The sequence below is a fragment of the Nerophis ophidion genome, linkage group LG08 (genome assembly GCF_033978795.1).
Source record: "Nerophis ophidion isolate RoL-2023_Sa linkage group LG08, RoL_Noph_v1.0, whole genome shotgun sequence".
Lineage (NCBI taxonomy): Eukaryota > Metazoa > Chordata > Actinopteri > Syngnathiformes > Syngnathidae > Nerophis > Nerophis ophidion.
This window is the reverse complement of record NC_084618.1, coordinates 52,214,100-52,231,972: the sequence shown is the minus strand read 5'-3', so window position 1 is coordinate 52,231,972 and position 17,873 is coordinate 52,214,100. Positions and strand designations below refer to the sequence as shown.

Below are 17,873 nucleotides of genomic sequence, written 5' to 3'. Positions count from 1 at the left end.
CGGTTCGCAGCCGAGTGTGAAGCGACCGGAATGAGAATCAGCACCTCCAAGTCCGAGTCCATGGTTCTCGCCCGGAAAAGGGTGGAGTGCTATCTCCGGGTTGGGGAGGAGACCCTGCCCCAAGTGGAGGAGTTCAAGTACCTAGGAGTCTTGTTCACGAGTGAGGGAAGAGTGGATCGTGAGATCGACAGGCGGATCGGTGCGGCGTCTTCAGTAATGCGGACGTTGTACCGATCCGTTGTGGTGAAGAGGGAGCTGAGCCGGAAGGCAAAACTCTCAATTTACCGGTCGATCTACGTTCCCATCCTCACCTATGGTCATGAGCTTTGGGTCATGACCGAAAGGATAAGATCACGGGTACAAGCGGCCGAAATGAGTTTCCTCCGCCGTGTGGCGGGGCTCTCCCTTAGAGATAGGGTGAGAAGCTCTCCCATCCGGGAGGGACTCAAAGTAAAGCCGCTGCTCCTTCACATCGAGAGGAGCCAAATGAGGTGGTTCGGGCATCTGGTCAGGATGCCACCCGAACGCCTCCCTAGGGAGGTGTTTAGGGCACGTCCAACCGGTAGGAGGCCACGGGGAAGACCCAGGACACGTTGGGAAGACTATGTCTCCCGGCTGGCCTGGGAACGCCTCGGGATCCCCCGGGAAGAGCTAGACGAAGTGGCTGGGGAGAGGAAAGTCTGGGTTTCCCTGCTTAGGCTGTTGCCCCCGCGACCCGACCTCGGATAAGCGGAAGATGATGGATGGATGGATGGTTATGGAAAATAAATATAATCTACATACAAATCTCTGAGCCACAATCATAACATCCGAACAGGCAATTTCTGAGGTAACAGCAGGAACATTTTTTTTTATCAGGGATCTTATGTTTAAAAAACCTATATTATAGGTAGTGGGCTGTTTTAGGGAATTTTTGATTAAATTATCCGTGGTAGCAATATTAATAATGTTGTGTTTATTCTGCGTAGTGCACTTAAAATAATTATGACCATATCTAGGAATTGATATGATGGGAATTTTCCGATTGTTTGCTTGGTGCTTGGATAAACTGAACGCATCATATACATGGTACTATATTGTGATGTTATGAGCCAGGGAAAAAAAGAACTACCCTACCCAGCATGCAACCGGAGTGAGGAGCATGCGCGGTAGCCCGGTATAGGTTGTGTCGCCATGACGGCATCTTGTATGTTGTGATATGCACGCTCTGAAAGTAAACGTTAAGAACTCAGCCAAAACTCCTCGTCTGCATTATTGATAAATAGACAGACAACACATATACTCCGCTGCTTCACAGGCCGCTGGATGTAGCCGGCAAAGTATTCCCATGCTAGCTAGCCGGTCTAGTAAGCACGCGTCATTCAGTCCAAAACGGCCCGATCTATCCACATTCAGAATTGTCTGGTGGTTGTAAGTGATCCCGGAGTGACCACGCTGTAAGCCAGCCATGAAATTTGCAGAATTGTCCGGTATTTTTGCCAAATTTTCCATCTTTACCAACAGCCCCTCCACGCCGAAGCCCGTCCGGGCGCCGCCATCTTTATAAGAAAAGAAGTTAACAAAATAAAAGCATGTAAACAACATACGCAAATACGCGATAAAATAATTGTCAGCGTTAATAGATTGATGAGTTAACTCGTAATTAACGCATTAATTTGCCCACCCCTAATATATATATATATATATATATATATATATATATATATATATAATACATATATCTCTTGATTGGATTATCCAGAGAATAGTCCTCGATACCGTGGTAGAGCGCAATATGGAAATCTCCTGATGATTGAGGGAACCCCTCATGAAACAGTTCTGTAGAGATGAAGTAGTCTTGTGATTTTTCCCACACCTACATATATATATATATATATATATATATATATATATATATATATATATATATATATATATATATATATATATATATATATATATTCACTGTTACAAGCGGCTATAACTCTGATGTGGACCTCAATGATAGCAAGTTTGACATCCTTGTGTTGAATACATTTAAATTTGGAGACGCAATAATGAGGAAATGATATACAATATGATCAGGCAACTGTACAAATATTTTTGTGCATAAATAAGGAGGCAGATTGTGTGTCCTTGTTTTCTAATCTAACCAAATTCTACAGCAACACAGTTAAAGAGGAACTATGATGCATTTCGTCTTGTTTAAATGTTGTTGGATACTTGTGTGAAACAATGTCAACGTGTTAAATCGTAAGGTTCTTGCATTTTGGCGTAAGCCTGTTTTTGGATGCCTCTGTTGGCGGGGTTTTGCAGTCCGGCTATGTTGTGACGTCACAATTTATTTGGACATGAAGTCAAGGTCTCAGCCAGAGCTGCTTCAGGATGGGGGGAAACACAAAATAAGGTAAGATGAAGTATTTGTTTTTATACAATCTTGACATGTGCACAATAACACAGACGTGCGACATGAGTGACGAAAATGCTGCTACTCTGCGCTCTGAATCGATAGGCGAGTGTGCAGGTGTTGTGACCGGGTGAATCGATATGTTTCTGAAGTTTATTTTTGACCATGTATGGAAAAATAATACAATTTCAAAATATATATTTAAACAAGGTACATTTTCAAATGATAAATTATGTGTTTACCATGAATTGATTAACGTGGACCCCGACTTTAACAAGTTGAAAAATGTATCCGGGTCTTACCATTTTGTGGTCAATTGTACGGAATATGTACTGTACTGTGCAATCTATTAATAAAAGTTTCAATCAATCAACAAGTGTCAAATATTAGACACAATGTGTTGTCAAGCTTATGAGATATGATGGACGTGTAAACCACTGTGACACTATTGTTCATTTTTTTAATGTTTTAATGTTTTTAAATAAATGGCTGTGAAGATAATGTCAAAGAGGGATTTCAAATCACTGCTATGTTGGATTTCTTATTAATATTGATACTGTTGTTGATACTATTCATTTATGTTGGACTTCTTTTGGATTGTTTTGTGTTTGTCCTCAATTGCTCTGTTGATTGCTATTCTGAATGTTGCTGGGTTTGGTTTTGGAATTGGAGTTGTATTATTATGGTATTATTGTGTATATTTTTGTTGGATTAAAAAAAAAAAAAAAAAAGATACATTAAGATAGTTCTGGAGAGGAGCTTGGTTTGCAGTCTGAGAAAGGCCTCCTGAACACCTTGCAGACAAAACGGCTTGTAACTGCAGCTGTGGAGCAAAATTTACGCAATTTACAGACCAAAGCATATCTAATATATATTAACTGGGCCACAAGGAAGGGTTTTACATGTAGATTAAAATCATCTTCATGAAAACTACAGTGTCTTGCAGTGTAAAATGTTTATCTTAAAGGAGACTCATGGTCACATTGACTATGATGGCATGCCAAGAGTGGCGACCTTGTTTTAGACAAATTATCACCTATTAACAATATGGATACGGATGATAAACTTGTACAGTGGCAAGGGTTCCGGAAAAAAAGACATAGTGAGAGGTTCCTAAAAACAATCAACAAGTTTGCTGACCCTTGCAGTCGGCCAACCTGCGTGTTTGCACATGTGCCAGGTTAGCGGAAAGCTTGTTCCCTATTTACACGACCAAACTGTTTTCAATCAAGCGGCGTCGTCGCCGCTGCCAATTTGTTTCGCCACCCGGCCATTGAAGAATTTACGGATCAGTGCGGCATCGCCCGGCCAGCCGCCAATGTCTTTTATTGTTGGGAAATAAACACGTGAGTAGTTTGCCATTTGTTACTCTGCTGCTCTTCTAAACAGATCATTACCATCAAACCTTTTTTATTTGTTTTTTTTTGTGGTTCTCAGGTTTATCTTTTGAGAGTCGCTGGCTGTCTTCCACTGAAAAGTTTGGCTTTCTCAGCACGTCTCCCGTTTAATGAAAACAGCGCCTAATGACTTTGGGATTCCAAACATCTCCCCTCCCACACACACACACACACACACACACACACACACACACACACACACACACACACCCACACACCATTAGGGTTTAGCCGCCCGTCTATCAGCACATTCGGAGACCAACTCTCCAATACAAGCCTGACTGGGTCTAGTTTCCACTCTGGCACTGCGTTAATGACGTAAGCGTCGGTGCAACTAATGTTTGATGTCAGTCAACAGGCTTGCTGTGTGTTATTCTGCGCTCGGGGGTCAACCGGATCAAGTTGCCTCATCTGCTTAAACAGTCATGAGCTGGGTTCAGTGTACCTTCTCTGGCCTCTGTTGGGAAATTGTTTAGATTTCCGTCATTTCATGTGCCCCAAGTCCAGAGGGTCAGCTATTACATCACCCCCCTGCAGTAGTGACCATCTCAAGCGGTTCCTCTTCTGGACCTCGGCACTCAAATGCTGGTTTGCAGCTCGCCGTTGAGCAACGCCGTGTTGTGAGCCTCCAAGTTGGCGTTGATGATCAAGGCGTTGTTAACCATCCGGCTCCTGTCCGCCCTGCTGTCGCTCCGCTCCATCTCATCCAGGCCCGTCACCATTTTTAGGCACAGAACCTTCTGGAAACTCTTCTTGAAGTTGTCCGACAGGAAGGCGTAGAGGATGGGGTTGGCGCAGCTGTTGGCGTAGCCCAGCACCACCACGAAATCAAAGGTGCTCTTGACGGCAGACGTGGGGTTGATGGAGCTGGTGACCGACGTGACGTTGAAAACGTAGAAGGGCAGCCAGCAGAGGACAAAGACGGCGACCACGATGGAAACCATCCGCGTCACCTTGCGCTCGGAACGCTTGCGCTTGGTCGAACACACGCGCATGCCTGAAGATTTCACCTAGTAAAAGGGAACACTTAAGTCAGCTCCTTTCAAACACGGTTAAAATATATTTACTTTAATAGTCTTTTTCAGTTAATCTTGTTTAAACTCAACGGTCTTATTGGCATTGGCACTTATTCCATATTTCTATATCTGAGGTAAATGTTTTCCCAAAATAAACAGGAGTTATTTTAGGCTTGTTTTCTAACGATTTTCAGCATATTTTGAACCGCTCACTTAAAGATCCGAAATGTGGGCGAGCTTGCGTCCTCTACAGAAGACTGGAGGCAATTTCATACAGAGTGTTAAAGGTGAACCGCACTTTTTGGGGAAATTTTGACTATCGTTCATAACCATTACGAGGGATAGGATAAGAAGACTAAACTTTTTAGGATTTTTTTTTTCACTTTCTAACATATACAAATCGCCTTGTTCTTGGTGGCTATAGCAATGCAGCTCATGGGAGCAATCAATTCTGCCTCTAAATTACTTTAAAATGCATTCAAAAACCGTCAACAATACTCCATTTATGTTCCCTAACCTGTATAATAACCAAACTGTAGTGACATACCAGCTAAGTTGCCTTGTGGTTAGAGTGTCCGCCCTGCGACTGGGAGGTTGTAAGTTCAAACTCCGACCGAGTCATACCAAAGACTACAAAAAATGTCACCCATTGCCTCCCTGCTTAGCACTCAGCATCAAGGGTTGGAATTGGGGGTTAAATCAGCAAATGATTCCCGAGCGCGGCGCACGCTGCTGCTCACTGCTCCCCTCACATTCCAGGGGGTAAACATGGGGATGGGTAAATTGCAAAGGACAAATTTCACCACACCCAGTGTGTGTTTGACAATCATTGGAACTTTAACTTTATCATTGTTATTGTAAGAGTGAACACTGAGGAACTATCTTTCTGGTCAACACAAAGCACGTTTGAGAGCATACAGCACAACGCTGCGATAGGGCAATAACCTGTACTGACTGAAAAATATGAATAATTATATTACACTATCTTTAAAGTATTAGCCCAAATTTCATGTTTTGTTTGGACACGGCTCGCCAGACAGCGTATGTACGGTAGATGTAATAACACACATGATGTGCTGCGTATATGATGATCGATATAAAGTGACACACTCAATGGACAGTTGTCTGTTTGGTCCAGCCTAGGACGTTTTTTCCTGTTGATTATGGGTAAGCACGAGAGATGTCCGATAATATCGGCCTTTCGATATTAGCGGCCGATAAATGCTTTAAAATGTAATATTGGAAATTATCTGTTTTGAAATTATCGGTATCGGTTTTAAAAAAAAAGTAAAATGTATGACTTTTTAAAACGCTGCTGTGTACATGTATGTAGGGAGAAGAACAGAGCACCAGTAAACCTTAAAAGCACTGCCTTTGCGTGCCGGCCCAATCACATAATATCTGCGGCTTTTCAAGTTAATGCAAGGCATACTTGATCAACAGCCATACAGGTCACACTGAGGGTGGCATTATAAACATCTTTAACACTGTTACAAATATGCGCCACACTGTGAACCCACACCAAACAAGAATGACAAACACATTTCGGGAGAACATTTGAAATACAACATAAACACAACAAAACTAATACCCAGAACCCCTTGCAGCACTAACTATTCCGGGACGCTACAATATTCACCCCCCCGCTACCCCCCAGATTTTTAAAAATCATTTTTGAAAAAAAAAATAAAAGAATATGTGAGTTCTTGTCTTTCATGATTGTGAACAATAGGCAAACTTCAAAAAAGAAAGTGTGGTTCCCCTATAAAATCTCTGGTTGCATCTTCAGCCCATGTCATGTTTTTTTGCGCAGAATTTGTAGGAATCATCAAATATGTCTACCTGATGCATTGTTGTAGGTTGTAACAAAATACAACAAAAAAGCGGTGAACTTGCATTTATTTCGAAATGATGGGACTATGACAAAATTGTGGACCTCTCCAGTCAAATTGACTCTCGCAAAGTGAACGCAGTATAAATATAAGCCAACAATTTCATGGTTCTGATTTCCAAGGAGGAGGGTTTTGGTCTGAGTTTGGATAGAAAAATTAAACGACTCAAGCTTCATGATTCTGAAAAAAACTGTGAAAAACTATACAGAAAAACAGTTCCAGCTATTTAAAACTAGAGAAAAATAAGGTAGGCTGCTAGTATTATATTTAGTGTCCTCTTCTACTGATGTTTTCCTCCATATGCTTGAGGAAAAGCTGAAATCGCATGACTTAACATACACTGTGTTTTTTTATGGAAGACCTGGATGATAAATGGCCAATTTTAATCATATCAGTTTAATGTTAACCATAACAGAAATCATTGTTCAGGGTGACAAAAACATGCAATGAAGTGATCAAAACAAAGGTTTTACATGCCGTTATCTACACTGTCTCTGCGGGAAACGGGCTCCAGTTCTGTAGATGACACACCAAGAATTTGTTATCTACTGATCACTCAAAACTAACTGATATAATAGGAAATGACTGCCAGATTTATTTTCAGAGGCAAAAAATACATGTAGAGAACTTTTTTGTAAATATTTCGGAAATCTGGACTCAAAGTTTTCAAAAAAAAAATACAAGAACATCCCCTTCTGGGTTTATGTTACCATCAGTGGTTTAAAAGAGTATGTATATACATATTTTCAAAATGTCTATATCTTTTCAGAGGTACTAACTATATTAAATACAAATTGATTGTCGACCAGAGTAAAAAGGCTGCCGTTATAAGCTGTCACTCACGTGCGTCTTGTACTCGTCCGTAGTGCGTACACACACACAAACGCATTGCTAGAGAGGCTAATAACAATTTACAGTCGTGTTGTTGTTATGATAGAATATACATTCAATGATAGCAAATGTTAGCTAAACTTTGCTATATCGCTATCAATAGCTGACAACAAACCGAACTAATGTGTGCTACGTGTGGGCCAAGTTTACGTGCTCAAAGAAGGTGGGATAAAATGCTTACCACAGTTTAACAACACTTTAACATCAAATTTGAACGATTAAAGAATAATTTACATGAAAAATCAGTTTGTTTATGTCGACGTGTTAGTGTAGAAAATTTGTCCAGCAAACCTAATTTTTTTGACTCTCTGTGAGTCGGTATCGTTAAAAATAAATGATTAAAAAAAATAATGATCCAGACATAATAAAAATATACTGAAATTAATACAAATATGAATAATATTTTAATCAAAATAATGGTACATGTTCATTTACCCTGGCTTGGATTTGAACGCTTGTCTCCCAACACTGAACAGTTTTCTGTATGGTTTCATATATTTGGGTTATGTTTGGCGAGCCGAATTGGAGTCTCTGGCAGGGATCGGGGGGCTGTTCTAGTTTCATTAAATCATGCACACAGTGACTTCCTGTTCAGTGCAAAACTTAAAAATAAAGGCAAGGCAGAATTAACCTCCATTCTAGCAGAGCAAACATATATGCAGTACAGGATATTTCTAGATTGTTTTGTCGATTGTCCAAATTTTGGTATTGTCATTGTGGTCAAGGCATTTGATGAAATGACCACAATTTAAAAAACCTTTACGGTTGTCCATTCTCACAACATTTCAAGCAAAAGTAAATGTGCAAGCAGTTTGAGGAGCGTTCGACTGAAAAAAATTCAATACACGGAAAAAGCAGCAGGATTCATTTAAGATGAGTCTTCCTACTCATTTTTTTTCAAAACGTTTTTTTGTTTTTAAATTCAATGAAGCCATTACCATTCCTTTTAATGTAAATGCGTCATTTTGCTGCTCTTACCTTGACTATGATTAGCAGGTAGCACATGCAGATGACAGCCAGGGGTAGGAAGAATCCAATGAAGAAGGTGTAAAATATGAAGGCGGTGTAATAGACATCCTGGGGCTCGGGCCAAATGATGCTGCATACCGGCACCTTGTCCAGGCCGCTGAAAATCATCGTAGGTAGGATGACTAACAGCGACACACCCCACACTGTCAGGTTGATGAACTTGGCTACGTGGGGCTTCCGCCATTTTGTCGACCTAATGGGGTGAACCACGGCCAAGTATCGATCGATGCTCATTACCATGAGGCAAAAGATGCTGGTGAACTGATTGAGCGAATCTGGAGGAGAAAGAAAAGCAGATACAATCAGAAGTCACCAGTGTATTTTGAAGTAAACCAACGATGGATTCTGTCCTTTCTGACTTATGAATGTTGGATACTCGTGTTAAACAAAAAACGTCAAAACTAGAAAAATCAGTCGTTTTTGCAGTCTGGCTACGTTGTGATGTCACAGAGAGGCGGACCTACTTGTTTGGAAATTAAGTCAAGCTGACAGCCAGAGTGGAAATAACTCCTCCCCTCTCTTTCAGGCTAGGAGGAAATATATATAAAAAATAGGACAAAGTCCCAGATGAAACAAAAATGTATCTTTTTGTCCACAATACCCAGCAATATGTTTGGAGGAGAAAAGGTGAGGCCTTTAATTCCAGGAACACCATTCCCACCGCCAAGTATGCTGGTCGTAGTATTATGCTCTGGCCTGTTTTGCTGCCAATGGAACTGGTGCTTTAAATGGGACAATAAAAATGAAGGATAACCTCCAAAGTTTTCAGGACAACCTAAAATCATCAGCCCGGAGGTTGGGTCTTGGGCGTTGTTGGGTGTTCCAACAGGACAATAACAACAAAAACACGTCAAAAGTGGTAAAGGAATGGCCACATCAGGCTAGAATTAAGATTTTAGAATGGCCTTCCCACAGTCCTGAGGTAAATGCTAAAGAAACAAGTCAATGTCAGAAAACCAACAATTTAGCTGAACTGCACCAATTTTGTGGAGGAGTGGTCAAAAAATAAAACAGAAGCTTGTGGATGGCTACCAAAAGCGCCTTATTGCAGTGGATCTTGCCAAGGGACATGTAACCAAATATCAAAATTGCTGTATGTATACTTTTGACCCAGCAGATTTGGTCACATTTTCAGTAGATCCATAATAAATTCATAAAAGAACCAAACTTCATTAATGTTATTTGTGACCAACAGGTATGTGCGCCAATCATCCATCCATCCATCTTCTTCCGCTTATCCGAGGTCGGGTCACGGGGCAGCAGCCTAAGTAGGGAAGCCCAGACTTCCCTCTCCCGAGGCGTTCCAGGCCAGCCGGGAGACATAGTCTTCCCAACGTGTCCTGGGTCTTCCTCGTGGCCTCCTACCGGTTGGACGTGCCCCAAACACCTCCCTAGGGAGGCGCTCGGGTGGCATCCTGACCAGATGCCCGAACAACCTCTTCTGGCTCCTCTCGATGTGAAGGAGGAGCAGCTTTACTTTGAGTTCCTGCCGGATGACAGAGCTTCTCACCCTATCTCTAAGGGAGAGCCCCGCCACCCGGCGGAGGAAACTCATTTTGGCCGCTTGTACCCGTGATCTTATCCTTTCGATCATGATCCAATCACTCTATCACAAAAAATAAGAGTTGTAGAAATGATTGGAAACTCAAGACAGCCATGACATTATATAGTCTTTACAAGTGTATGTAAACTTTTGATCGGGACTGTAATGTGCATTAAGTTTTATTTTATTTTTGTCTGGAAGGAAAATTGCGGTGATGACGTCAAGGTATATAACATGTAAAATGTGGAAATATGTGATATTTTAGAGAGGATGTGGCGTGGTTTCATTCGCAACCTGGCAACCCCTTTGTAATTGAACATTTTGCAGACAAACTTGTAAAACTGGTTTTGAAAGTGACTGTGAGTGAAAACTTTACACCAAATGGTATCCTATAATCTGGATGACAGATTCTTAACTTTTTTTTACCTCAGGGCCCCACTTTTCCAATACAGAGGGGTCCAGGGCCCAATCAAATATTACATTGAATTGGTAATCTTACTCTGGTATAATTATATAATACAATTACATATAAACATACTTACAGTTTAACAGGATAAGCCTTGTCAAATGATATAAAAACGTGTTAAAATCAAGGCTTAGGTCAGCCCGATTACAAAATGAAATACTAATCAAATATACTGCAAAGAAAAGGATTCATAAAAACTGATGAAAAGTTAATTTATATACAATTTATTCAGTGCTAAAATAAATACGTTCAGACTAATAATCCTAATCATAATTAATAATGATGGATGGATATGTTTCTTAAATAAACTGCCAATGAAATGTAATTGCAAAAAAATTAAACTACATATTTTTTGCGCTTAAGAAACTTCTCTATGATTTTCGCTCCAGACTTTTTTCTGTTTGATATTGTCATTACTGCCACAAGTGGTGGAAAAGTGTATTACAACTGAGTACTGCTGCGGCTCATACGGACCCTGGCTGAGAAAGATCTATTTTCTGACGGGTTTGGCTCTATGGTTAAAAAAACACCGATCTAGATCACAAGGAATAGTTTTAAATGTAGACTAAAATCATTATAGCTCCCCTTTCATCAAATGGAGAAACAACTCACTGAGGTTCAAAGTTAGACAGGGACGATAACTGATATGGAACTCGTAGGGGGGGGGGGGGCCTACATCTGGCCCATTCCTATTACTACTTTTTTCCAGTTTGAATTTTTTGAGTTTCTTCAAGCATAAATGTAGGCTTCCATGGGTGGGATGTCGTCATGAGTTTCTAAAGCCCATTAAGACACTTGTGATTTAGAGCTATATACATTTTGAGTGATTGATTGATGGATAGGCTGCCATGTCATGGTTTGGTGTTGTCAGGAGTGGGAAGGCAAAATTGGAAGAACCCTTGTGACAGCCAGATAAAATCTGGACCGCTTTGGTCCTGTGGTGATTAGAAGTGGTGAAATCTCAAGAGCAGGCCTGGGCAATCATTTTGACTTGGGGGCCGCATTTAGAGAAAGAAATGTGTCTGGGGGCCAGCGTATCTATTCTTAGGACACTAATACAAAACATCACAATAATGTCTGATTGAATGCTAAAAACGTTATGACAGACCGCCTTTAAAAACAGAATGTTAATTAAAAAAATTTTACTGAATGAGACAAACATAATGTACGTGAAAATAAAGAATCTGGGCTTTACAATATTAACTATGTAGGATAAAACACTGAATATTGACAACATATGTATGTCAGACACCCTCCTGATTGACATACTTTACAATCAAGCGAAATGCAAAAAAAATACAACGAAATATGACCGCAAAGGTTTAAAAAAAAAAACCCACCAACAATCTGATTCACCATTAAGCTTTAGAACTTTGTTGTAAAAATCTCCATCTGCGTCTGTCCCTGACACCCGCATTTCAAGCTGGCTGCTCTGAAAACACTCTGTGGAAACGCTCTCCACCCACGCTGCTTGGTGCCTCGTCTGAGCTGCTGTGACTTAGACTACCATAGTAACTAATTAGATTGCCAAAGGGACTAGCATATTAAAGTTAAAGTTAAAGTACAACTGATAGTCACGCACACACTAGGTGTGGTGAAATTACTCTCTGCATTTGACCCATACTCTTGCTCCACCCCCTGTGAAGTGAGAGGAGCAGTGAGCAGCTGCAGTGGCCACGCTCAGGAATCATTTTGGTGATTGTTGATTGGTGATTTGGTGGTATCACGCAAAAGCGCAGATTCCAACCATTGAAATATTTTGTATAGTTCAAGACTTACGGCCATTTGAAAACATGACTGCACATCATAATGGCAGCTACACTTTCCATCTTAAAGATTTCAAGAAAATATTTGGAAAAGTCCGGCGGACCGGATTGAAAATCTTAACGGGCCACATGTGGCCCCCCAGGCCTTAATTTGCCCAGGTCTGCTTTAAGGATTTGGAAATGGATGCACAGATTATATATAGATGTTTTATTATTCACAAGGACATGCCTACTGTAGTCATGCTATGTTACGTTCTTGAACGCATCACAATAATCCCCTCAATTCCCCCCAAAAATGGATTAACTCGCTGGAATATAAAGACAAAATAACATAAATCCATAAATGTGGATGCATATGCAAAAATGCAATATATTTATTGGTACGGTACTTTATTTATTTATATTTGCTACTTATTGCTCTTTTGGCCCTGCGATGAAGTGGCGACTTGTCCAAGGTGTACCCCGCCTTCCACCCAATTGTAGCTGAGATGGGCACCAGCGCCCCCTGCGACCCCAAAGGGAATAAGTGGTAGAAAATGGATGGATGGACTTATTGCTCTTTTACCATGCACTCCAACAAGCTATTGCAACGAAGTGTCATTCTTATCTGTACTGTAAAGTTGAAATTTCAATGACAATAAAAGGAAGTCTAAGTCTAAATGATGTTATGTTGGGATTAGCCCATTAAAAATTCCATCCCCCGGTTATTTTCAAAATGTTTTATGGATAAATTTTCCACTACCTAAACCCACCGGAGGACTCTAAATGTGAACCGTTTCAGTTAATGGTTTTTGGATCATTTTGCTGTTGCGGAGCCATAAAGTGCTTATTTGCTCAGATAAAAGCACTGCTGTGTAGTGAAGCGTGTGCTGCTCTCCACCTACCCACAGTCATGATCACCCTGCACAGCACCTCGCCAAAGGGCCAATGCACCAGCGCCAGCTGCAAGGCGATGAACGGCAGGCTCATCATGCACAGCACGTCTGCCACCGCCAGGTTGAGGATGTATATGTTGGTCACCGTCTTCATTTTGGCGTAGCGCAGGATGACGTAGATGACCAGGGCGTTGCCGCAGAGCCCCACGCCGCAAACGACAAAGTAGATGAAGGTGATGACGACCGAGCTGGTCTTGTCCTGGTGGGGTTCCCTTGTCTCGCCTGTCAGGTTCAAGTCCAGGCCGGACTCGTTGCCCTGGAGGAAGCTCTCGTACAGCAGGGGTTCGGGGATGGTCATGTTGGGCGGAGATGAGAGGAAGGACCATTGATCCAGCGCCATAGCTGCTGAAGTTGGTGGGCGTACGAGGAAGTCGTCAAGTCTCAGCTGAAGGGAGACATCTGTAAAGGAATGAGAATAACATGAGTGGCAGGAATCATCTGAGATCCATAGCAACAGTTGCAAAGGAATTACCACTGTCTGATCGACTCTACATTCTCTGCCATCATAAAAGGATTTGACAATTTGCCTTCATCACATTCATGATCTTTCCTTGCTGCCTGACCAAAGCAGAACACACACAAAAGTCATCCAGTGCAGGGCTTGATGCGTGTGTCAGTGTGGTTGGGTGCATACATGCAAAAAGGCAGCTTGGGAGAGGGAACGAGGAGGGCAGCATGTTGCTCGCTACCGAATACAAATGTTTATTCAATCGACCATGGGGACAAACATCTCTGCCGCTGCGGCAGGTTTCATCCTTCTACGCCGTTCAGTAGGTAGAGTCTCACTCGCTTATGTCCAATGAATGATTCCTAAAACACTAACAGATTGAAAATCTATTTTTTTTGGGGTGTGGGGGGATAGAAACTTGTATAATTCAATGGGGGAAAAAAACAAAAATTAGCTGGAATTGTCATATTTGAAGCACTTTGCTGTACTTGTTGCAGATCTTGACTTACATTTTTATATTTGTATATTTTTCATGGTTTCTACCACAGTCCAAAGACATTATTTAACTGGAAACTCCCATTCTGTTGATTGATTGATTGAAACTTTTATTAGTAGATTACACAGTTCAGTACATATTCCGTACAATTGACCACTAAATGGTAACACCCGAATAAGTTTTTCAACTTGTTTAAGTCGGGGTCCACGTTAATCAATTCATGGTAAAAATTCATTCAAAAACTATTTATTAAAATAATAAAAAAAAAATATGGCCCTGCGATGAGGTGGTGATTTGTCCAGGTTGTACCCTGCCTTCCGCCCAATTGTAGTTGAGATAGGCTCCAGCGCCCCCTGCAACCCTGAAGGGAGTAAGCGATAGAAAATGGATGGATGGAAAAAAAATAAAACAAGAAAGCAACGCCTTGCTCAGTGGCCTTGTGGTTTAGAGTGTCCGCCCTAAGATCAGTAGGTCGTGAGTTCAAACCACAGCTGAGTCATACCAAAGACTATAAAAATGGGCCCCATTGCCTCCTTGCTTGACACTAGCATCAAGGTTTGAATTAAATGATAAATGGGTTGTACTTGTATAGCGCTTTTCTACCTTCAAGGTACTCAAAGCGCTTTGACACTATTTCCACATTTACCCATTCACACACACATTCACACACTGATGGAGGGAGCTGCCATGCAAGGCGCTAACCAGCACCCATCAGGAGCAAGGGTGAAGTGTCTTGCTCAGGACACAACGGACATGACGAGCTTGGTACTAGGTGGGGATTGAACCAGGGACCCTCGGGTTGCGCACGGCCACGCAGTGGGAGGTTAAATAACCAAAATGATTCCCGGGCGCGGCCACTGCTGCTGCTCACTGCTCCCCTGTGGGGATGGGTCAAATGCAGAGGATAATTTCACCTAGTATGTGTGTGACAATCATTGGCACTTTAACTTAAAAGAAAATGGATTGAAAATATTTTCCACTATTCGTCAGGTTTTTTTTTTGTGCAAAAGATCTATATAGACTTAGGTCTGGGCTTTGGCTGGGCGATATCAAAACTTGAATTTTCTTCTGGTTAAGCCATTATAAGGTTCTGGGCCACGCTTTCGGGGTGCTCTTCATAGAATGTCAAAGAGTTTTGAAATAACTCATCACAGTGTAATTTTTATGTAATTTTCCTCGAACTGAAAATGCTCTCCTAAGAGGCTTGTGTTCACTCTACATCAAGTAGGGTGGCTGTCAAATATGCATAATCCCATTTAGAGTTTCTACGGGGAACTTTGCTTGCCTTTCCTGATGTTCCACTAATGAAATGAACAGATCCTTCCGAGAGCCAATTAGGAGGAAAATGTAATACGTCTCTTTTTCAACATTTCAAGGAAATATGTATTCTACAGGCATTTCTAAAATCATAAAATATAAATCATACGTATGATGCATTTTTATTTTTAATAAGCATGAGCCAATTTAGCTGCATTATCGAATGATGAAAGTCTCAAAGGCGTTATCTATTAAGACATCAGTGTCAATTGACAAGATTCTAGCAGACATGTAATCTTTAAATCGGACAGCATTTTTAAAGCTACTCAACATTGATACATTTCTATGCAGATTTCATGTCAACTATTTTTTTTAACCTTTCTAGTAACTTAAAATTGAGCAAAGCATAGAAAATAAAAAATGACTATATATTCTTGGAATTTGTGATTACTGATTTATGAATGATACCTACTTCTGGAAAGATAAGGTCCTCCTCATATCAAATCCATCATTGAGATCCATCCATCCATCCATCCAGCAATCCATCCATCCACCTGCGCCTCTCGGTCGTGCACAAGCCGGCGTTTACGCACCCACTCACAGCCCTCGGTTGAAGTCTCACAGGTTATTCTCAACAGGAACAGATATTTCTTTGCAAGAATTGCGTGAGCAAAAGAGCAAAAGTGTTGGTGGCCAACCCGGGCGAAGAGTGCGTCACGGCGACAGAGCGCTCAGCAGACTGAGACCACCAAGAGTGAGATAGACAGTGGAAGAGAGAGAGAGAGGGAGAGTGACTGGGGGTGTGGATGAGTGTAACACTGATGACAACGCAAAGGGTTTGATTATTTTCTTTGATTGTGGAATCATGCATTTATGCAAACCTGCAGGAAATTGTAAATCCATGCAGTATTTGCATGGATTGATTACCTGTCAATCACCTTCACACTTGGGCAGATATGTCCAGTGTGCGGCCCAGGGGGTCATTTGTGGGCCACAGCTTTTTTTTTTTCTTTCTTTCTTAAACACGTGAAACACGCTATTAATTATTAGCTATTACACAAACAAATGGAAATGACCCATATCCCCTCCCAAACAACATGTGCATCATGGGCGGGTGGATCCAAATATTGATTGGCTGTTTTCCTTGGAATGGCTACTATCAATATTGGATCAATATGGTCGTGAAAAGATAAAATAGACCTACGCAGTGGCCTGGTGGTTAGAGTGTCCGCCCTGAGATCAGTAGGTTGTGAGTTCAAATCCCGGCCGAGTCATACCAAAGACTATAAAAATGGGACCCAACCCTGCTTGTCACTCAGCACAAAGGGTTGGGATTGGGGATTAAATCACCATAAATGATTCCCAGGCGCGGCACTGCTGCTGCCCACTGCTCCCTTCACCTCCCAGAGGGGGATCAAGGGTGATGGGTCAAATGCAGAGAATAATTTCGCCACATCTAGTATGTGTGTGACAATCAGTGGTACTTTTAACTTCATAGGGATGTGCGTGTGTTTTAGTGTGTTTTTCATATTGTTACTGTCAGGAAGAGTTGGTGACGAACACCAAGATGCAGAGATGGCAGGTTTGTTGCAGGAAAACATGATTTTAATGTCCAAAGCAAATGCAGGAAAACAGGAATCAGGAACCAGGAAACAGGCAACAAGGGGAACTAGTGACAGCAAACAGGAGACAAGATACGAGGAACCAGGAGACAGCAAACCGCAATCCGCTACCAATACTCCAGCCCTGGCTGGAGGGGTAGGCAGGTATACATAGTAACCTGATTGGCAATTGCCACTAGGTGTGTCAGACTGCCAATCAGGGTCAGGTGGGAGAAACAAGTGCTCAGGGAGACGTGCAGAAAAAGGAACCAAAATAAGCGCGCTGATAGGAAATAAAACACAAACACAGAGACAAACCTGAACATAGACAAACTGTCAGTGACAAGCCTGACAGTTACTTTGATATTTTTGTATCAATATATTGTTTACAAAGTGAGGGAATAAGTCATTGGGGGCAAAAAGCAAAGGGATTTGACTAAGAGCGAATGGTATTTTTCTCCATTTTTTCTTATTTGGCACCGTTTATTTTATTTTGTTTAAAGAACTTTACATAACAAAAGGGAATGATTTGATTAATTACAAATTGTACGATATAACTATACAGGACTGTCTCAGAAAATTAGAATATTGTGATAAAGTCCTTTATTGTCTGTAATGAAACTAAAAACATGGAATTGTCATACATTCTGGATGCACCACACATCAACTGAGATGATGATTTCATTTTCCAGCATGATCTGGCACCTGCCCAAAGTGCCCAAACCACCAATAACTGGTGTACTGACCATG

General features: G+C 41.4%; 1 protein-coding gene across 3 annotated transcripts; it reads right to left on the bottom strand.

The window, feature by feature from the left end:
- Window positions 1-1,948: 1,948 nt before the first annotated feature.
- sstr2a (somatostatin receptor 2a) lies at window positions 1,949-16,299 on the bottom strand. Of its 3 annotated transcripts, none has more exons than XM_061908869.1 (4): window positions 15,995-16,299; window positions 13,271-13,720; window positions 8,561-8,886; window positions 1,949-4,793 (listed from the first exon to the last, which is right to left on the bottom strand). In XM_061908869.1, exons 2-4 carry the CDS (start codon window positions 13,659-13,661, stop codon window positions 4,362-4,364), a joined length of 1,149 nt encoding a protein of 382 aa, XP_061764853.1. In that variant the 5' UTR covers window positions 13,662-13,720; window positions 15,995-16,299; the 3' UTR covers window positions 1,949-4,361. The 3 variants fall into 3 exon arrangements, with proteins under 3 accessions (XP_061764853.1, XP_061764854.1, XP_061764856.1); XM_061908870.1 differs by having other exon boundaries at window positions 16,116-16,299; XM_061908872.1 differs by lacking the exon at window positions 15,995-16,299 and adding an exon at window positions 13,794-13,929.
- Between the last annotated feature and the right edge of the window lie 1,574 nt (window positions 16,300-17,873).

Coding starts and splice junctions, on each gene's coding strand:
- sstr2a (XM_061908869.1), bottom strand. CDS start 13,661: ATGGCGCTGGATCAATGGTCCTTCCTCTCATCTCCGCCCAACATGACC. Junction 8,887..13,270: donor CAGGGTGATCATGACTGTGG/GTAGGTGGAGAG, acceptor TTTCTCCTCCAG/ATTCGCTCAATCAGTTCACC. Junction 4,794..8,560: donor ACCTGCTAATCATAGTCAAG/GTAAGAGCAGCA, acceptor CCCTTTTACTAG/GTGAAATCTTCAGGCATGCG.